We start from the raw sequence: 21,350 nt of genomic DNA on the forward strand, positions 1-21,350 counted from the left end.
CAAGCACACGGCCAGGGGTTCAAACGATGGGGCTGCCAATGCACTGTTTGTAGGAGCAGCTTTACTGCGTAGACGAGTTGCCGTCCACCCTCGTTTCCTCTTAGGGTTGCTCAGGACTGCGTGTGTGGTCCTTATCTTCCCCACACAGCTCATCACCACTAATCTCCTTTGCAGAGCCACACAAGGGGTGACTTGCAGGTCTGCCTCCCTTCTCCCAGCTCCTCCTGTCCAAACCACAGTTGTGGCTGCTCTGAAATTTCCTTCTGGCTGGCTGGCCATCAGGTCGTGCTCAGAATGGCTTTAAAAATGCTTCTAACTTGTCCTCTGTTGTTGCAGGAGCATTACTCGGTCCCCAGATCTGTCTGCACTCTTCAGCTCCCAGCTTGCTCTCTAGCTTCGCTTGTTCTGTTTGGGTCTCTCAGATGCTTCAGGTCACATCTCTAAAATATCTTGCTTATCAGTCCTCCCAGCTGAAATTCCTGGCCAGGCTCTTATCTGTTGCTGCAGCATCCTCTCCTCTGTTCTTGGATAGCTCAGTGTCCCATTGCGGGTGTCTGCAGAGCATGCTGCTACCATGGCTCTGACCACGCCAGCCATGTTGCCATTCCTTGCCTGGATTTGTCATCTCCCCCTTCTCTTTCCCATTTCAACAAAAGTTGTCTGCACTTCTTGTCCTGTCCTCACCCCTCTGCTGTGTCTCGCTGTACGTCCCTCATGTCAGACTCTCTCTGTAGTTAAATCTGCACTAACTTGAGTGCACCCTTCCATGCTTCCCTTCTGGGCCAACAGTTTCTGCTTGTCTTTCTGGCCAGCCGTGTCCTCAGGTTACCTGTGCTCTGTTTGGACCGTGTGGTCTCATTAATTTCTTGCATACCTGCCACCACCCCTTCTGTATTACTATTTAAACTGTGGTTTCCCCTGTAGGGAAGGAGCTTTGTGTACATAGTTCTCAGACGGGTCCCTTTTCATGCTGCCTGTTCAAAAGTGGGCACCCTACTCCAAGTCTGGCAGTAGGATGTGCCTGGCTGCCTTGGGGGTATTCCCTTCCCTGCTCTGACTGTGCCTTTTTGATCATGTTCTCCAGTTTTTTTTTTTTGAGGAAAAAATAATCCTAAATGAGACCAGTCCTTGTGCAGGAAAGAAGGAAGGATCCGGCAGCTCAGCATACAGAACTCCCAGTAAAAACGTGCTGTAACAACTCTGGGTATTGGAAGGAACCACAGCTGCTTGCTATTCTAAAAAAGGAAAGGAAAGGCTGAAAATAGCATAATCCCAGGAAAACTAGAACAATTGCTGTTGTTGAAGTCAAGTGTCTAAAATGAACCCACACTGGAAGCAAGTCGGGACTCCTAAAAGTAGTGAACATTTAGAGATTGCCTGTTGAGGGAAACCTGCCTGCAACAGAGCTGCATTTGTTCTGCAACCTGCTAATTTTTGAGAGCTGCAAGAGAGAAGCGCTTGCAAAGCCTCTTGGTAACACAGAGCAAAGTGCAGTAACCTCCACTGTGATTTACTGCCTGGGAGGCAAGAAAGCAAGCCTGAAAATGGGAAGGAATACACCAGAATCAGCTCTGTCCTGGTCCTGGCAGGTCTCTTCTGCCTGTAACGTGGTGGCCAGCGGATGGCCACCAGCAGTGGAAAGGTCTGTGGGATTTTGCAGTCATGAAGGTGGAGTTTTCAGCAGCTGTGTCTGTGTGATCATGCCTCATCCCTTCATGGTCACTTGTGATCCACTGAGACCTGGGAGAAAGCAATGGGGGATCTTCCCCCAGCCAGCCAAGCTCTGTGTCCCTCCTCACCTGACAATCATGCTGCTTTCTCTTTAGAAATGGTCAAAAGCTTTCTCTGAGAAAGACGCAGATTTGGGCACAGGTTGTTCTGTAAAAGAAAATGGGTTTGTGTTACCTTCCTCTGCCAGGGCCAGCCCAACACCATGGCCCCTTGACTGCTGTCCTGCTTTGTCTGCTCAGGTGCAAAGCTTTCTGCTAGTTACTCACTTTCTTTTTGCTTTTCTATTTTTTTTTTCTCTCCAGTCTTGGTTTCTTAGTTGCTGAAGTGATATGCTTTTTTCCTCTCTGTCATCATCTCAGTGAAAATACTGGGTGCGTGGGTGTCTGCATTCCCCACTGATGGCCCTGGTTGAGTGCCGGGCTCCCCGGTGAGCGGCACTGCTGTGGCTTGCTCAAGCCCCGAGGACAGTGCCATACCCTTGAGAGCACTCCTTCTGCAGAGCTGTCTTGCCCAGTCTCTCAGGTGGACCTGGGCATTTCAGATTTGATTTGAATCAGGAGTGAAACTAAAATGCCACAATTCTCCAAAAGGAACCAGAGGGCTGGATTTGGGACAGCTGCCCTTATGGCTTGGCCTGGCCACAGACCCCAATGCCCTGGTTTCCCATAGCCCCTACACCAGTTGCAGAGTCCTGGATATGTTTCTATTGAAGCTCAATCCAAGACCTGTCAGATCTTTACTAAGCCAGGCTTTACTGAACCGACCTCCCTCTGTCTGCTAGCTGCTGCCTGCTCCTTGCTAGTCCAGTGAAGAGCCCAGGCAGCTCCTGTATTTACTACTGTCTTCCCCTGCACATATTCTTAAGTTGTCTCTTCCCTTTCCCTTGTTGGTTGTTAAAAATATACTTGATGCTCTCTAGCTCTATTTTTGTGAAAGTTTATGTGAGCTAAGTGTATGTACCAGGTACACACAGACTGCAGAGAGCATGTGAAAGCTTCCCACCATAGCAGTCCTCTTTTGCTACCACGCTGTGTGCCCTGTGTGCCGCTGACTAATGCCCTTTCTCCCTTCCTTTCTGCAGTGGCTGAAGGATCCCGGTCCCCGCAATGAGAAGAGGACCCTTTTCTGCGACATGGTGTGTTTCCTGTTCATTACTCCCCTGGCGGCGATCTCCGGCTGGCTGTGTCTGCGTGGAGCCCAAGATCATTTGCAGTTCAACAGCCGACTGGAGGCCATCGGACTCATAGCACTAACTATAGCACTTTTCACAATCTACGTCCTTTGGACGCTGGTAAGTGTCTGCTGCCCTGGGCCTTGTTACTGTTCAAAAGGGAGATCGAAGTACTGGCTTGCACCGTGTCGGTGCAGCCAGCCGTTTCTGACTCCCCCTGTAAGAAAACCTTGGGCTCTTTCTCTTGAACGTCCATTTAATTACCTTCAAATGGGAGCTGCTAAAGCTGTTGCTGAGAATGAGAAACCACTTCCTGATCATCTGCGTTCCAGATTGACATGGGAGCAGTGTTCCCCGGGGTGTCGTGTACCCGAGTGCAGACATGCCCGAGCATGGCTGAGGCTGGGTGGGAAGGTCTGGTGCTGGGGGCAGGCAGTGGTCCAGCTGTTGTGCCTGTTCATATTTTCGAGAAGAAACACAAACTTGATACGTGGGTGGTTTAGGGGAAAAAATAAAATCTGGAAAACGTTTGACCTCTAAATAATCTGCCATCGTGTCCCTCCATGCTTTGTGTTGTCCAGCACAGGTTGACTGTGCCTGAAGGAGGTGCAGACTGGCTGTTGGGGGTCTCGGTGGCCCACAACTAAACAAATTCCTACACAGTACTTTTAAGATGTCAGTAGCACAGAAGGGTGTGTGCAAGGAACACTCCAGCCCTGCGGAGACCTCTGACTTCTCTCTCATACGGGGCTTTTGGACTTGAGCCCTGAGCCAAGGCTGGGTAGCCAGCCTGCCCTGGCCCGCTGCCGCAGCTTTATAGCTGCGCTATCAGGGTTGGAGGCATTTGGGATTAGTGGGAACCTGCACTTGACACTGTCTGGGTGTTGAACTGATCCGTGCTGGAAAGAGCTTCCTGCAGATGCCTTGCTTTGCATCTTTTTGGACATGCTGAATTAGTAGGCAGGAGCTTGCAGCTTGGGGTGAGTCCAGAAGAGCAGGAAAGCAAATGTGAATTTGCTGTGTAGCATATCTGTGAGCGCTCCCAGCTGAGAGCCCAGAGGAGCAGGCAGCTCCCTGCCCTGCTGCTCCCTGAGCCCTCAGGCCTCCCCTGGCCCCACTCTCTCTGGGGTCTCCCAGGCCAGGGACTTCCCTCTGTTTCCCATTCAGTTCTTCTGTGCTCTGTTGCTAGGTGGGTTTCTGGGTTTGGATCTTCATTTCGGCTCTCCTATTCAAAGCGCTGTGTGTGCTCATGCCCTGTTGATACCCTTTTCCAACTGCTTGCTGGGAAGCACCATTTTGGGAAAGGAAGAAGTGCAGTTGCTGGAGGAGAAATAGCGGGACCCCGGAAAGCTGGCAGTTCAGTGGGCAGTAGAAATGCCACAGCCCATTTCCCTGCCATTTCATGCTCTGATCTCACAGAGTAATAGCTTTCCCTGGGGTTAGGACATGCCTTGCAAGTCTCCCACACAGACTCAGGCGCCAGGGGAGAGTGAGTTGGTGCTGCAGCCTTCGCTCTGGGGGGGTGCCTGCAGTGAGAGTGCCCGATTGGTGCTGCTGTCAAACATGCAGCAATTGCAGTGCACAGGGAGCTGCTGAGGAAAGTCTCTGCTGCTGCATGTACGTGCTTCATAAGGTTCATTTCTGTAGAAAGCCAAGCTAAACCTGGAAACTTTAAGAGGAAGTGCTTCCGTCTCCTCTATCCCAGGACTGGTCTGGAGGAGCTGGAAATCTGGAGGAAACGGAAAAATGGGTTTTTTTTGTGAAATAACGAGTCCTGACTAAAATGGCTCTAGTTCTACTGTGCTTTACATTTCCTTGAACAGAGAAGGATGTTAAGTGAAGCCCCTTTATTCACATTTACCATATTCAACTGCAATTCTTTCGTGCTGCCATGGACTGTGTGGCACAAAGGGCTGTTATGTGGGTGGGTGGTGATGGCTCTAATCAGTGTGAGGATCCCGAGAGAGGCTGTGGCCAAGGTTGCAGCTCCTTCCTGTGGAGCAGGAGCTTTCCTTCAGGTTTGCACCATTAGCTCCCCATTCACACACTGTCTCTGAAGACTGTGAGATCCATTTGCTTCTTGTTTATCAGCAAACAACCTTATTCCCACAGTTGTCCCTCTACAACAGGAAAAAGGGGAGTGCACAGATCAATAAGCTAAATTACCTCAATGTGGTGGCACAGCTCCATTTCTCATAGCAGATGTCTGACACTTATCCAAAAGTAATAGGAATATTGACTTTTCCTTGTCAGATATACTTCCTGGTACTTCCTACTTGCCAGCTAAATGTTTCCTGTACTCTTACAAAGTACGAAAGCTTGGTTTTGATGAGTGGCTGACTGGATTCAGTATTTAATTTTCTTGCTCACAATTTCTAGGAAAATAAATGGGAGGGAAATATATGCTGGTTTTATTCCGTCCTCAAGAAATTCTAGAAAAGTTTAATTTCAAAGCTAAGGAATCAGTAGGAGCTGTGAGAAAATCTGTAGTGCTTGCAAAAGGACACAGCAAGGAGTCCAGCCCACTGGGAGCCGAAGCTCCCCCTTGCAGGGCTGCTCTGAAACTGCAGGGCCAGGCTGGTTAAGGTCCCCTCCAGCCTTTGCATCCTCTCCCATCTCCCTCCCGGTGAACAAGTCTCCCAGGCCACAGCGTTGTCACAAAAAATGAGTCCAACCGATGTCCTGTTGTTGCAGACCAAGGAGAGAAGGCTTTTGCAAAGGGCAGAGAAGATCCACCAGGATCTGTGAGATGGGAGGAGACTGGTTGGATTCAGCCACTTGAGGCTGGTCCTGTTGAGAACCCCTTGTTTTCCCCAGACAAGGTGCTCGCTTCAGCCCGTGGCTAGGGTGAAGGGGCGAGTTGTGGTTTCTCCCTGCCACATCTCACTGGCCTTGTACCAAACCCAGCTGAGCAAACTCTGTCCCTCCGTCCTGGTGCTGCCTGGAAAGCTCCTTTGGCTGTGCCATGCTCAGCCTGGTGTTACCAGGAGTTAACTGATTCCTTGTCAAAGGCTTGGGACGTGGAGTGCCGCAAACCGTTTCAGGGTCAGTGCTGTCTCCCTTGGGTGGGGGGTGCTGGTGGATTGACAAGGAATATGCAGAGAGCACGCAGAGGGCGGGTGGGTGACTGCATCTCACTGGCCCTCTAGGGGCTCTGGCACTTGTGACAGTGGTTTGGTAACCAGACTGATGCGTTATCACCCACCAGGTTTCGTTCCGCTACCACTGCCAGCTGTACTCGGAGTGGCGAAGGACCAACCAGAAAGTCCGCTTGATGATCCCAGCCTCACGGAGCCCTTACCCCATGCCCCACTCCCTCCTCTCAGCCAAGCTCATGAAGAAGACTGCAGATGAAACCACCGTCTAAGCTGTCCCTTGGCTGCTGCGCCACGTGGCTGCTGGCAGAAGCAAAGAGGGTCGGGTGTCCTCGCGTGCGCAGGAAACGCAGCAACTGTGGAGGCACTAGAAAGCCCACCCGAAGGGACTTTGCGGTCAGCATGTACTTTATACTATGGCAAACAGACAGATAATCAATGTCTGTCATGTGAAATGGCCCAAAAGAGCCAGATGGCAAAATATGCCTGTCTGCAGGGACACTTTCCTATAACTAAATACCATATGTGGAAAATATCTCCCTCTATATATATATATCTATATATAATATTATTTTTTAATGGCCATGCATATTGTGTTTCAGTCCTTTTGTGTTGATGTTCTAAGCTTCAGTATAGAAGCTGGCAGCCTGATCTCATTCAGAGGTTAAATCTATGCCTTTTCTCCAAATGAGCGTATAAAGAACACTTTTCATCGACCGTTCTTGAAAGTTCCCTTCTCCTTTGCACTAAATTGGTTTTGATAATACTGCAGCAGCCTTTCCCGTTACTCTTTGGTCTCTTTCGTGGTGTTTCTGTCCTTTCTAGAAAGTTGTGTGTTTTTAATAATTATTATAATCCCAGAAGGAGTAAAATGACGTAATACTGAATGGAGACATTTTGTATTGTAAAGTACTGTAATTTTGAGAATTTCAAAATAAGTTTCAAAATGAGAAAATCTTTTCCTGTGCAGACGTGATCTCACAAAATGTTTTCCTTGCAGATCCTGGCTCATCCCCAGGACTTGGATGCACTCAGCTCTTGGTATGTCTGGCAAAGGTAGATGGAGGATCTGAGGGTCGGAAGTGATGGCTCGTACTAGCTAAACCCACCATTGCCTTTTGCTTTTAAAAGATTCAGACAGGAGCTTTTCTGACCCCAGAAGGTGAGAGTTGGAGTCTCTGTTTGCTGATGTCCTTCCACCATCTTGAGGCTGGACCTCTCGTAGTATCGGTTACACACATACCTTACGGGACAGGCCGTGCTCTGCAGCTGCTCGGCAGGACACAGGTGGTCTCGGCTGCTCTCTGTGAGCTTTATTTGCACATTCCTCGGCAGCAGCCGGAGGAGCTGTTGTAATTTGGTTCATCCCTGAAAGCACTGCCTGCCTGTTATGTGTCCTCTAGTGAAACACCCCAAGTTCGCCGGTTCCCAGAGAACAGGCTCTGTGTCCGTTCTCCTGCAGAGCCAGCGTTCCTCCTCTTCCTTCATCCACCTGTGTTTCCAGCACATCCAGGTAACGAACCCCTCTGTCTTGGAGTGCCCAATCTGCTGAGGGTCTCCCTGAGTTTGGCTTTAGTCCTTGCCTCTCTACTGCCTCCCCACCCTGCCAGACGATGCCTGTGCTTGGTGTTGTGCTTTCCTGAGCCTCGTGAGTGGAGCGGGCCATAAGGATGCCAGCGTTGGCACTGCCCTGCTGAGTGCTCCAGAGGTGTGTGCAGCTGCTCGGCCTGAGCCTTGGCTCTCACTTGTGCGATGGTGAGGGTAGATAGCAGGGAGGAGGCAGGCTCCAAGGTGCCCGTGGCCTTGCAGTGGGTGGTGGTAGTCACACACTATGTCCCTCCACTCCTTTGCTGAACCCAAGCAGATTAGTCCGATGCCCTGCTAGATTGAGACCTGTAATTTCTTGAATACAAAGCACCATGTGCTATTCCTCCTTCTCTCTAGCTGCAAAGCAGGATGCTTTTCCTTACATGCCCCCTGTTCCCTGACCCTAGGCTGGAAGTTGCTGGTGGCATGAGCAGCAGGGGCCAGCGCCCTGCCTCTCCCAGTAGGATTGCTCCAGCCCTGGGGCCTGGTCTGTGTCCTGCTTTGTCTCCTGTCCCAGGGTTCCCATGTAACTCAGTGATATCCCAGCACATCTGGCAGCAGCCTCTCTCTGCCCAGCTGTGGGCCCCTGTGGGCTGGTCCGAGCTGGTCTCTGTTCTGAGCATGAGGGTCTCGTTTGATCACGGGATAAATGTCTTCTGCCATAGCCAGGCTGTGCATCTCTGTTCCCCTCTCTGCCAGCCTCCATGCCTGTCTCCTCCCTTCTGTCACATACCCATGGCCACCTTCCCTTTTCCCTGTTGTGCAGGGATGACTCAGCCCCTGGTGCTCCTGGAGGCTTGTAGTGCAGAGAGGCCCCTTCAGCCCAGCTGCAGCTATGGTCCCTGCACAGCAGCAGCATCCTGCTTCAAATCGGCTTGCGCAGTGGAGCTCCCACGCGGGCGCTGCCTCCCTCTGCACACCCCTTCCCTTGGCAGTGAGCGCTGCACCGCTGCTCTGTGCCTTGTCCTGGGTACCCCTTCCTTCAGCCCCTCCCCAATAAACCCTGTATCACCAGGGCATTCCCAGCGAAGAAAAATTTGGGGGGTTAGTTTAACCTTCCCAACCCCGGCTGCCTCCCAGGAGCTTGGTCTTGTGACGTATCTAGTTCTGGCAGGTAAGGAAGAATGTGCACTCCCACACCAAGTTCCTCTAGTAAGGACTTAATGGAGCCAGTGTTTCAGTTAGGAAACCCACTGTTGATCCAAATATGCAACTGTGAAAGCCAGAAGTCCCTGGCTGGGGGCAGCTGGGGCCCAGCCCTGTGCTGCTGCGCAGCCACGGCTTCACTCTCAGCTTTGTCGTCTTTATCGTAGTTGCCAATAATTGGAGTTGTTGCATGTGCCCCTGCAAAACCCAACAGCGACTCTTTGAGTCTTCTCCTCCTTCCCGGAGGAGATGTTCTGCTCGTGGACGTGGGAAATCAGTGTCTCTAACCCACTACGTTCCAGTGTCATGGGGAAACGGGCTGTGCAATTATGTAAATAAAAGTGAGACAAACTTTGGGCTGTTGCGTTGTTACTGGAGGAGATGGGAGGGCCTGAAGAGCCCAGGCTGTCTCCCTGATAGAAACCCTGTGTGCTGGCTTCCCAGGGCACTGCGGGCAGCTTTTCTGACCTGCCCCCAGGAGAGCTGGCAGAAGGTTTCATATTTGAGCCAAAGCTGGACAAAACCCAGGGCTTTTTGTCATTTATGGGCAGGTTTCTCTTGTCTGCACACACAAACCTCCCTGGTGTGGGCCAAGCAAGGAGGTGGTATTTGGGCCAAGGGAGTCCTTTTGGCCTCTCCAGAGGGTGGGTGTGGGGCTGCACGGAGCAATCCCAGTGCTCCCTGTGATGCAGCCCCGCAGAGGCTCCTGCTGCTGTCCACTGCTCCAGAGAATTGCCTGACCAGAGTCTGCCCCGCTGCTGGCCGGCCCGCCCCAGCCCTTCGCCCCAGGATGCTGGGGGATGCCAGAGCTGTCTGCCAGGCCGTGCTTCCGCCGTCAGCCTGTGCTCTTGTCCGAGCCCTGGCGAGGCCTTGGGCTGCTGTGTCCGAGGCTGCAGTGTGCGAGAGCCACTGGCGGCTGCAGGGCAGGAGAGGCTGATCCATGCTCCAGGGCCTCGCTGCGCAGCTGGCTCCGAGAGCCATCTGGGGCCAGCACCACGGGCAGGGGCTGCAGGGTGGTGTGGGGCAGGATGCCTGCCCAGGGCTGGATCTGGCACCGCGGGGCAGAGACCCAGGCACCCATTGGTCCCTTTTCCAAGGTGTGATGAGGAGCCCCAACACCTCCTGCAGTCCTAGCCCTGCCCTTAGCCCCTGTCCATGGGGTGGGCGTTAGACCTGTATTGCAAAGCCTGGTTAGAAAGGCTACGCTGCTTTTAAAGAGGCGGGGTGGAAATTGTTAAGCTGCATATTAAAAATGCCATTCAGGACACTGCAAAAACAATGTCTGAACATGTTTCCGAGGCCCTGGACAAGGCCTTGGCCTTGGGCAAGACCTTGGATGAGACCCATATTTCCTGGGCAAGCTGGCAAATCAAGAGGGCTCTGGGCTTGTTTATATTAAAAGAAAAAACGTTTTAGAAGAGAGCACCATGTTCCTGGGGAGAAGGCTCACCCCAGTCCTTTAAAATAAAAGTGTGCTGCAACACAGCAATCTGCCCAGGACGAGGAGAAGAAAAAGCAGCAGCAGCAGCCAGAACAGCGTAAAAGAAACAGAAAGAGGGCTCACCATTGGAGGAGACATATTTTAACAGGGACGGCTGCTCAGAATAACATATCAAATCGGCAGAATTTGTATGAAGCATCTCTGACACAGACCAGCATTGAGAAAAACCTGTTTATTGAGGTGCATCCGCTGCCTGTCACTGCAGCCTTTTCCCCTGGGAACAGGGAGGATCACATAGGTCTGATCAACACCCTGCTTCACCTTTGCTGCCAGGCCAGGCCCCACCTTAATGCTGACGGGACCGTGGGCTTTGTGAGTTACCCGCTGGCCTCCATGTCCAGCCACTGACCGATGAGGCAGCACATCAACTGCTGTCCCCACACCTTTGCTCGGTCGCAGCCGTAACGTGCCGTCAATGCAGGTTCTGGGTATGGGACAAAAACTCCTGGCTCAGGTTGTCTCCCTGAAACATGCCCCTTAGAGGACCCGTATTAGTCTAGCCTTGCTTTTCAAGGGCCTCTGTGCTACTGAAGACTTCCTACCTGCAGTGGCACCAGAATGCAGAGACACTTCTTGCACAAGGAGAGCTGAATTTAAATTCCCATGAGTCTTCATGGTGCAATCCTACATGAAATTGTTGTATTTCTCGCCAAAATGCTGCAATTATGCAACTCGGGTACCCAAAGAGTTGATTTTTTTAGAAAGGAACCTTTTCTCACCCTCCAAAACACAAAATTCCAGTGAAGGGGATCCAGGGCACCAGTCTATTGAGAAACCCAGCTTTCCTCCAGTCTCACCCTGCCTGCGTCAGGGTGACTAAGCTGGCTTTCAGAAAGCAATTTCCTTTTCCTGGTTGAGGTAGGTGTTCCTCACCACACAGGACAAGTCCTTTGGGCTGTTTCCCATGACAAGGAGGGTGCTCTGTGCTTCAAAGAGGCCCCTCACATTTCCGGATTGGTTTTGGGACTCTGCAGGTACGTGCTGATGGCTGGGATCTCTCCACAGGACCTGGGACTCCAGGTACCAGCTCAGATGGTACCTGGCACACAGCTCAGATGCCTCCTTGGCTATTCTCCACAGAGATGTGAGGACCAGACCCCATGGCTAGAATGTCATTAAAAGAAAAACTGGGCAAAGCTATGCATGTTTTCAACATCTGAGATTTACTCTCGGATTCCAGAAACCACAGCAATGAGGAATTGCAATTATTTTGCACAGGGCAAAAGAATAAGCTTTTCCATCTTATTCCAAGCCAGTATCAAACTAAGAGATAGTCTTTATATTTCAGGATCACATGTGCTTCTCAGTTTCTTGTCTTAAACAGAGAAGAACAATAGGTGAGAGGGAAAAAAAACCCACCCTTGAAATAGGGCACAATCTCCAGCTGCGGTGTTACCTACCACCTCCATATAATCCTACAGAAAGAGAACAGAAATGCCCAAAACTGCTCATTTCTGGGGTGCTTCTGCCCTGAACTCTCTTGGGTAAAAAAAACAAACCAAACAAGCAGAGGTGTCCTGGCTGGCACCAAACAGACTCTCTTCCTAAAAGTCACAAGCAGCTTCACTGCCAGAAGCGGCCCCTGCCACCCGATATGTTGATACTTCATTTTTAAGAGTTTTCTCTCCTAAAGTAGGCAGACACAGACTACAAACCTGTCACCTTCAGTTCCAGCTGGGCATCTTCATTTCTGATGCCACTTCAAACCAAGCAGGTGAAATCAGTGACCCTCAGAGGGTCAGACGGCAGAAGGTCTCGAATCTGCACAGCCCTGGCCGATGCGGCGCCTCAGCAGCTCTGTCCTGCCTCAGCACCCTGGCTTCTGCTCCCTAATCCCAATCCTTCCCCTCACGGTAGCCACGCACAAGTGACGAGTGTGGCATCCGGAGCCAGGTCACCTCCGAGCGCCAAGCACTCATCCCCAGGGAAAGGCAGCAGGGCAGCCTCCCTCCATCAGTGAGGACCAGGGGGATCAGATCCCGGCACTGCAAACTGGGCTGGGGAATGGGAACGGAGGGGACTAAGAGGAGAAGAGAGAAATGTTTAATTAGAAGCAAACCTCCAAAGCGGTTGGAGGCAGGTGCATGCAATTTCTTTTCGCAGATGCAAACTGTGAGCTACGAGGAGGTACAGGAGGAGACGTTAGAGAGTGCAGGGCTGGACCCAGGCCCCAGCAAGGAGGCGCTGGCCGTTATGGATTCAAGAGGGGCCTGCAGTGCTAAGTTCCTTACTGAGGGAGCCTGTGCCACCTCCTGCAGCATCTCAGCAGGGTTTTGCTCCTTTGTGGTTGCCCAGGAACATAACCGGGCTCTGGCCTCCACACCGCTATGGATTAATACAAAGCGCTCAATCTCTGACACGGAAAATATTTGCTTGGGGTGACACTGGGAGGATTTTGCTCATGTGCCTGCTCTGCCTTTAATGGAGAGGTGATAAACCCTTTCAGTGAAGGGCTTTTGGCTCAGTAATTCACTCACCTGCCTGGTCTGCTGGGAGAGCAGTGCGTACGGACAAGTGGTCCATGCATCTGGGTGGCAGGGGAAGGAGCAGATTAAAGAGGCAAAGAAATCTGTTTAAATATCTTTAAATCCCTACAAAATGGCTGTCAATGACATGCATGCTGATTCATGCAAATACTCTCAGCACTTCTGATAGCTAAATGCATCCAACCAGCTGCCTGAGCTCAAAATAAATGCAGTGGGGGGTGGAACAACACACCCAAAAGCAATAATCCTGGGGTTAACCTGGGCTGAGAACCATCACTCCCTAGGACCGTGAATCACTGCATTGGGTGGAAAGTGGAGCACGAGGGGAAATGTTGCTGAAAGATGCGGCTGATCTGAAATGAGCTGCAAGCATCGTTGTGGAGAGTCCTACCTGCCTCCTGCTTGTGAATAGGAAGCATTATGAAGTACATAATGAGGCAATAGAAAAATGAAAGAAACTTCATCTTTGCAACTGTATGACCTACAAAAGAGGAAAAGGCAAGGAGGGGAAAAAAATAAACCATTGTGGGCAATGTAGGAGGAACAGGAAAAAAGGGAGCTGGTCTGTAGAAAAGGGGTTCGAAGAGTGTTAGCTGGGTGACCGATGGAGGAAAATCCTGCTAAGGACAGCAGGGCTCCTTCTGGGTCAAAGTCAACCAGATCTAAACACCAGACCCCCCTTTAATTTAAATAAGGGCAGGATGGAAGGAAAGTTGTGGGGGGATGTGCTTCCTCTGGCCGTGCTGTGCCACCCGGGGTCCCGCAGCTGGGGGTGTCCCAGAGCCACCCGGGGGACCTGCAGCTGCCTGGGGGTCCCAGACTCCTCAAGGGTCCCGCCGCTGCCCAGGTCTCGTCCCGGCAGCCGCACTCGCTCCGTTCCCGATACCGAAAGCGAAACAGCCCGAGCGCCTCTCCACAGCACCCCCCGCGCCCGCCGCGCCCCGGCCATGGCGGCAGCCGAGGAGCTCCGGGAGGAAGCGATTTGCTCCATTTGCCTGGATTTCTTCTGCGCTCCGGTGATGCTGGACTGCGGGCACAACTTCTGCCGAGCCTGCATCTCCCTGTGCTGGGCCCGGGCCGCCACCCCCTCCTGCCCCCAGTGCCGGGAGACCTTCCCCGGCCGCGGCCTCCGGCCCAACCGGCCGCTGGGCAACATCGCGGAGAGGCTGAAGGGGCTGGACCAGCCCGGGGGGGGCGGGGGGAGGGGGGCCGGGGAAGAGCCTGAGCGAAGCACCCGTGCACCTTTCTGGGCCGTTTCTTCACGTTGCTGAGGGAAGGCTGCCTTCCCCACGCTAATGACCTCTGTTACCCAGGCGCTTTGTCTTGACGCGCGAGGGCTGGGGGTTACTCTGCATGCAGTCCCCGTGCTGCGTAGCTTTTTATATCTGTCTGCTCACGGCTTTCTAAGGCATTCTTTGCAAATGCGATTTTTTTTATATGCCTGTTGGGAAGCTTTCCAGTCTGTGGTTTGCAAAAGCCCACGCTCTCTGCAAGGAGTCAATGCTGTAACTGCACCCTCTATGCTTTTTGTTTGTTTGTTTTTTAACCAATGTTTCTGTTGCTGCAGTTTCCCTTTTCCATGCTTTGTGGCTTGACATAACGTATCAAGTTTTCATAAGGGTAAGGGGAGTCTGTCCTCAGTACCGTCTTGTGCAGTTTACGTATACGACATTATAATTTCCTGTCCTGGTGGCCCCTCCGGTGTCCCTCGGTGTTGCTGTCTGCCAGACCAAGGTGGTGACAGCAATTGTAATCAGTCTTTAATATTATTTTGATTCTTGGCATCTGACTCCACAGGGATTCTATCCAGGCAGGTGGGTTGTGGTTCCGCTCCAGCTGCCACTGCTGAGCTCCTCACTCACGTCACTTGCACCAGTCCCTCCAGGAGCTGGTTTTGGGGACACACACCCTCCCAGACACAGTGCCTGGCATCCAGGACCCCCTCCTGCTCCAGCAGCTGCACTGAGACCCCACTGACTCCAGGAGCTGAGAGCACAGCCCCAGGGTGTCTGCACCACACATCTGACTGCAGTAGCTGCCACCAAATCCACTCGCGCTGGTCCCCCCAGTAACTAGCACTTCGCCCCTGCGGCACTCGCACCCATGGGATACAGAGAGATCATGCAAAAAGATAGTTAAGAAAGGATTTATTGAGAAGGTAGGACAGACTGTGGTGATCAGGTGCAGGGCGGGGTCAGGCAAGCGCACTGACCAGCTCCGTTTTACCCATGACCGGTCCCTTTTATACCCCTATCTGCCTATTCCTCCTCGGTTCCTCCCCAGTACCCTTCCCCTGCATGTTCCCTCACCGCTTTTCACAGTCACACCGACCCCTGCGAGCATCCTGGACCCCCAGGTCCAGAGGCTGACTCTGTGCCAGAGGCTGCTTATGTCCAACCCAGGGAACAGACTATTTTATGGACACAAGGTGTACATGTGGGTGGTGAGGAGCTCCTAAAGGATGTCTCTTCTTCCAGGAGCAAATCCAGTTGCAACTGGAGAGCCTCAGGAGAGAGAAGGGAGAACTGGAGAAACGGGAAAGGAAGGAGCAATGGATCTGCCAGGACTATCTGGTAGGTGCATGGTGCTACCGGGAAGAAGTTCGTTTGGGGAGGGTGAAGAAAGGTTGATTCTTGGCCTTTGGAGTGGGGAGATTGTTGTGTCCAGCTGTTGGTGCACAATAAGCACCCTCGGAATAACAGTCACGCTCCACACCAGAAAGTAAAAGCTGTGGATGCTTTTAATTGCTGCCTGTCCCCTTCCGTGGTCCCACCCTCCCTTGAGAGGATTGTTTCTGCTTGTAAAGGAAAAAGTGAAGGCGGAGAGGCAGAAGATTGTGCCTGAATTTAAGCAGCTGCGACAGTACCTGGAGGAACAAGAGTGCCTGCTGCTGGCTCGGCTGGGAGAGCTGGAGAAGCAGATTAAATCAAGATTGAAAGAAAATGCTGATAAATTCTCCAAGAAGATTATTTATCTGGATGGCCTGATCAAGGAGAAGGAGCGTCGGCTCTCAGGACACGAGTCCCTGCAGGTGAGGTCTGCTGAAACACCAGCGCTGTCTTGGCAAACAGCATGTGAGGCACCAGCAAATCAGAAACACGTGATGGGCTAATCTTACCTTAATTATCTTACTTATTAATCTTACCTTGCTGGTGTGTCCGTTCACTGTGTAAGGGGAACGTGAGGAATGTGTGTGCAGGATAAGTAACACTGAGCTGCTTCTCTTCTCTCATCTAGGACGCTGGTGACGTTTTGAGCAGGTATGTATTGCTTTCTCCTTTACATCACACTGCTGCTTTAGGGTTGCAAAGATTCCTGCCCCAGAACAAAGCTGGATACCTCAAATACCAGGGGTACCCCATTGATGTTTATATTTCAGTTTTCCAGAAGCTGATGAACCAGTATGAGTCTACCAAGAAAGTCTATACTTGGGGAAATATTTGAGGAGGACATTTCATTTCTAAGGTCTCTGGTTGGTTTCTCCACGACTGATGCATAGTGACACTAAGGCATAGAGACCAGGGCGTAGTGCCCTTGGCTCAGGGCTTCAGCACTTGGCTGTGACGCAGGTTTGCTCTGAAGGGACAGAGTGACTGGGGGCACCAGGACCATCACTTGTAATAGAAATTTAAATGGCAATTAGAGCATCAGGACAGAGTAGTGACGTAGCCAATGAGACCTGCTGTCTCTACTCTCGTTGATGCTCTTGTGTAAAAAAAAAAAAAAAAAAAAAAGGAGAGAAAGCAGCTATGTCCTGGTTGTCTGGTAGAGTTCCTGCTATGAATTTTGTGGGAGTGATGTATCTAGCATACACTTAAGACAGTACTGCAAGATTTCCTGTAGCTTTATCCAGCACAGTGGAAAACATGGGCTTTTTTTCTAGCAGGTGCAGGGGTCCATCTACTTGGCATATCAGTCTCAAATTGTATCCTTTCCTATTGCTGAAGAATAGTAATTCCTGCACATTTTAGAAACATTTTAAATCAAAATTAATTTTGTCATTGATTTATCCTTGGTAGAGTCTGGAGCTCTTTCTCTATGGGTTGTAAAATACTGGGTGTTTTGTTCCTTATTTCCACAGTTATCAAACAGCGAACAGAAGTGGTGGCTGAAGTTTATTGATTATAGCTACAACTATCACTCACCGTACGTAGAATAATTATGAGATGCTTTATTGTAAGCTTTTTTTTATATGCTTTTTAGGAATATAGTTAACTAGAATAGTTTCCAAAGGAAAATATTTTATCCCCAAATTCTGTATCATCCCAAAGAACTAAGATAAATAATTTGAACGAAGCTAGAAAACAATATAGCATTATTCAGTGACCACTGTTCTCTGCTTTTGTTCACATGTACCTGCATCTATTCTTGCCGTGCTAAACTTAGAACATAGACTACCTAAGACAGAGAGGGTAGAACTGTGTAGTGCTCAGACAAAGCAAACAGTGGTTAAGACAGTATGTGTGTACAATTAGACAGTGGGTATATTTCAAAATATTGTCGAAATATTTTAATTCGCTGCCAAATTCTGAGTTCTATTCCCATTACAAGCATTATTGACATCAAAAATTTACTAATTCATAATAACTTAATAATAACTGAATTCATAATCCATTTCTGATGTGTCTATTGGAGCCTCTAGATTTCAGGTTGTTGGGCTTTGACATCTTAGTCTTGTCATGTGAATCCTTGCAATCTGTGGTCCTAATAGCTAATGTATTCCATTGATCTTTAAAATGCTTTTATTGGATTTTTAAGTACACTTCTATGTTCTGTTAATAATGGGGGAACTGAAAAAAAAAAAGATTCTGAAAAAAAGGAGTGAACTTTCTGGGAATATAAATGCTGTGACTTGTACAACTCCAGGTGTGAGAGGGCAAAACTCCAGCAAAAGGAGCAGATGAGTCACGAGCTGAAGAAGGGGCCCATCAGCTGCTCAGAAACAGCTCCCACGCTAGAGGAGATGGCAAGAAAACCCCAAGGTACAAAGAAGGGATCTCAGAGGAGAACAGAGAAGCATCCCGGGGGGTGGGAAAAAGAGGGTAGTCAATGCCCTGCAGAAGGGAGAAAAAGCTGAATATCCTTCTGTAACATGCCCTGCCCTGGGGACACATTGGAGAGGTGTCCCAGCTAAAGTGGGAGGGTGTTCCCTTTCCTTCCCTCTCCTGCCACCCCTGGTTCTCTCTTGATCTCCCTTGGCTTTTATTTTTCTCCAAAAGAATAGTCAACATTAGTGTTGATTCACATCATCAGCTGTGGAGCCCACTAATAAATTCCTGCGCATGTGAACCTGTTTCAACACCCTTTGTGCAACACCTGACTTGGATGCTGCCACAGCTCGCTCTGCTCTAGATCTGTGCTCCAGACCTGCTCCGTGGTTGGAAGTGGGTCAGGAATGTGAACAAGTCCCAGATGTCCCAATATGCCCAAATGATTCTCCGCTCATGCTTTCCTAATGAGGAGGCTCATCCCCAAAGAAGTGATTGAGATGACTGTCAGGCAGAGCCTGGCATCGTGCAGAGTAATTGAGGCTGGAAAAGACCTCTGGAGGTTACCTAGTCCAAACCTCTGTTCAAAGCAGGTACCGCTAGGTGGGATTCCTCGGTGTTTTCTCCAGTTGAGTTCTGAATATCTCTGAAGACAAAGCTCCCACAACTCCTCAAACCATCTTGGTGACCCTCTAGACGTGCTGCAGTATGTCCGTGTCCATCTCGTGTTAGGTAGCCCCAGACTCTTTTTTGCTCCTGCTGCTTTAGGTTTCTTCCTTCCTGCTTCAACTGGAGAAGCCGGCAGGCGCAGCAAGCAGCGTGTGCACTGGGGAAGGAAGGGTGCAGTATCTCTGCCCACCAGCTCCCTGCTGGTCTCCACAAACCACCTCCCAGTGTTGGTGGTGTTATCCGGACGTCAGAGGTGATCTCTGGGCTCCATCTCTCTTTCAGATGCTTTGACAACTGACACAGGGGAGGGGATGGAGGAATCACAGGGACCATACTCAAAAGGTGAGTTCTTCTTGGGAGCCTCCTCCAATTAACCCTGGTTGCGAGGGATGCAACACACGTTTTGGGGGACAGTGAATCTTCACATGCCTTGGCTCAGGGCACAGAGCTGCTCCCCATTTTGAGCTAGGCACCTTCTGAAGAAAAGTATTGCCAGGCTTCCTCCCAAGCCAGGACCAAACATGGACCCAGCATGGTGAAACTCTTCCCAGGACTGGTCTCTACCCCTTGTTCTTTGACCCGTCTTCTCTCTTGTAGTGAATGTGACTCTGGATCCAGACACAGCTCAGTCCCGGCTCGTCTTGTCAGAAGATCAGAGAAGCGTGATGCAGGGAGCCACACAGCAGAGCTGGCTTGACAACCCACAGCGATTTGATCCGTGGCCTTGTGTGCTGGGCTGCGAGGGGTTCAACTCGGGGCGACGATGCTGGGAGGTGGAGGTGGGCTGTGGGTCATGCTGGGCTGTGGGGGTGGCCCTGGAGTCTGTGAAGAGGAAGGGACCGATTGACATGAGCCCTGGGGGGGGGATCTGGGCGGTGGGGCGATATAAGGAGAAGTTCCAGGCTCTCACTTCCCCATCTCCCACCCCTGTCCTCCACAGCATGGTCCCCCGGAGGGTGCGGGTCTGTCTGGACCATGCAGGGGGGCGGGTGATGTTTGTTAATGTGGACACTGAGGCTGTGATTTTCACTTTCCCGCAAGCCATGTTTGTGGGGGAGCGAATCCACCCCTGGTTCTGGGTGGGTAAGGGGTCCCAGCTCAAACTGTCCTGAGACCTGAGGAGGTGTGTCGCTCCAAGGAGGCTCTGCTGTGGCCACCCTGCCCCCCTGCATCCCCATCCGGCTAGTCCTTGGGGACTCCCATCTGCTTAGAGATCTTCTGCCATCTCCATCTACAAACCTTCTGCTGTGAGCCTCAGAGGCTGCTGGAGTCCTGTCTGCCTGCCCGCAGAGAGTAGGAATTGCCTTGCTGGGAGCAGAGATCTGTGGGCTTCCCCAACCTTGGCCCTACCACAGTAGGAGAGGCTTAGAACAGGGCTCTGGGTGAAGAATGGCCGTTTCTGGGGACATACTTTATTTACAGGAGCCATGAGGGGGATTGGGGGACATAGCAGTGGCATTGGAGTGCCTAGTGATGGTATATTTTTACTTGAGGAAATAGGCAGATGGGCAAGGAGGATGAAACCTTGCTCAGCAGCCCACCTGGCCACTGGGTGATGCTCTGTAGCCCCGAAGCCTGGGCAACCTCCATGTATTAGTTGCTGTGGTTGGCCTGGTTTGATTCTTGTGTTAGCTCAAGAAAACACAAGCAAATATTCATCTTGTTGGGAGGTGCTAGTAGGATTTACTTCTTCAAATAATTTTGTGGGTGGAATTATAATCACTGCTTTTTAACAAATCAGTGTACCCGATAGTTCTTCAATGTTTGACTATTCAATTTGTTTCTCTGGTTGTGATGAGGCTCTTGGAAAGAAAATTTAGAGGTTTAGATCTTCTCCAGCCAAAGAACTAATACCATGAATTTGCTGAAGTTTAGGAAGAGGCTGTAGGAATTGCTGGTTTGAGACTTGCTGTTTTGTAGAACTGCCAGGATTTGTGGCATTGCATGGTAGAAGCGAAAAATATGAATAACCAAAGTTATATAAATAATCAAAGTTCAAATGCTGGTCAAACAAATGTGAAACTAAATCCCATCACACAAGACCTTGCTGACAGAGAAGAAAGGCTTCAAACACGTTGGCTCCATCTACTTCTGTTGAAAAAGCTGACCTGTGAAAGGGAGGTTGGGGGCTGGAGTGGAGGGGAGGGATTCCGGTGAAGAGAAACAATGCTACAAACACAAACTCTGCCTAGGATGCTTAATACGACCTCTGGAAAGGGGGACTGTGAAAAAGCATCTGTGAAAGTCATAGCTTGCTCAAGGGTGAAGCCCACCCCTTGGCCTTGCTCTGTGGCCAGAAGCCCATGGTGACCTGCTGGGTTCGGCTGTGGTGCTGCTGCAGGGTTTGATTCCAGCTCTTCCCAAACACGAACCCAGCTGCCTTCATGCTCTGGCTGTGGGATCTCGCCTTCCTCCCAGTGTGCTCGTGGAAATGCAGAGCCATGGCCCCGGCAAGGGTAAGCTCTCCCTCCTCCTGCGTGGGCACAAGGTCAGCTTTGGCACCAGGAGCTGAGGACATGCTGGCAGCAAGGTGTGGGCAGCCACTTGGAGACCTTGTCCATTCCTACCAGGATTTGCCCTCTTCTGTGCTCTGTCAGGAGCATGAGTTTGGGGATTGACTCCTTGGATGGTCCCCTGGATTGCTTTGCTGGATTGCTGGTCCCACAGATGTGCAGAGCCCGGGTGCAACAGGATGTCACCTGTCCCTGTACAGTGCCAGAGAGGTTGGTGAGCCCATCCCCTAGTGCCAGGGCAGGATATCTGAGCCTGACCTGGTGCTGCAACTCCTTCCAGCTACTGGAGTAGACCAGGGAGACTAGTGCTGTTGCCTGTGCCCAGCTGCCACCACAAAGGTTACAACTGAGTTAGAATCATAGAATAGAATCATTAAGGTTGCAAAAGACCTCTAAGATCATCGAGTCCAACCGTCAACCCAACACCACCATGCCCACTAAACCATGTCCCTAAGCACCTCAT

General features: G+C 50.9%; 3 protein-coding genes and 1 long non-coding RNA gene across 4 annotated transcripts in view; all 4 read left to right on the forward strand.

The window, feature by feature from the left end:
* The window catches only part of MARCH2 (membrane-associated ring finger (C3HC4) 2, E3 ubiquitin protein ligase), a 22,605-nt gene extending 16,320 nt beyond the window's left edge, over window positions 1-6,285 (forward strand). Inside the window, exons 4-5 of the mRNA XM_009322992.1 lie at window positions 2,813-3,022; window positions 6,111-6,285. Of these exons, the coding sequence (XP_009321267.1) occupies window positions 2,813-3,022; window positions 6,111-6,269 (369 nt within the window). The 3' untranslated portion in view covers window positions 6,270-6,285. The remainder of the gene's footprint in view (window positions 1-2,812; window positions 3,023-6,110) is intronic.
* Window positions 6,286-6,324: 39 nt separating this feature from the next.
* LOC103916049 lies at window positions 6,325-9,083 on the forward strand. The gene is made up of 2 exons (XR_663563.1): window positions 6,325-6,393; window positions 6,998-9,083. It is a non-coding gene; the product is annotated as an uncharacterized LOC103916049 (long non-coding RNA).
* Window positions 9,084-13,664: 4,581 nt separating this feature from the next.
* LOC103916077 (zinc finger protein RFP-like) lies at window positions 13,665-21,292 on the forward strand. Its single transcript, XM_009323020.1, has 7 exons — window positions 13,665-13,911; window positions 14,787-14,875; window positions 15,195-15,290; window positions 15,524-15,748; window positions 17,564-17,699; window positions 18,657-18,716; window positions 18,972-21,292. The coding sequence occupies exons 1-7, from the start codon at window positions 13,665-13,667 to the stop codon at window positions 19,484-19,486; spliced, it is 1,368 nt and encodes a 455-aa protein (XP_009321295.1). The 3' UTR covers window positions 19,487-21,292.
* On the forward strand, window positions 14,114-16,429 carry LOC103916050 (tripartite motif-containing protein 15-like). The gene has a single exon (XM_009322993.1). It carries the CDS (start codon window positions 15,452-15,454, stop codon window positions 15,827-15,829), a length of 378 nt encoding a protein of 125 aa, XP_009321268.1. The 5' UTR covers window positions 14,114-15,451; the 3' UTR covers window positions 15,830-16,429.
* Window positions 21,293-21,350: the final 58 nt, after the last annotated feature.

This window comes from Pygoscelis adeliae, unplaced genomic scaffold (assembly GCF_000699105.1).
Source record: "Pygoscelis adeliae isolate BGI_AS28 unplaced genomic scaffold, ASM69910v1 Scaffold284, whole genome shotgun sequence".
NCBI classification, from domain to species: domain Eukaryota; kingdom Metazoa; phylum Chordata; class Aves; order Sphenisciformes; family Spheniscidae; genus Pygoscelis; species Pygoscelis adeliae.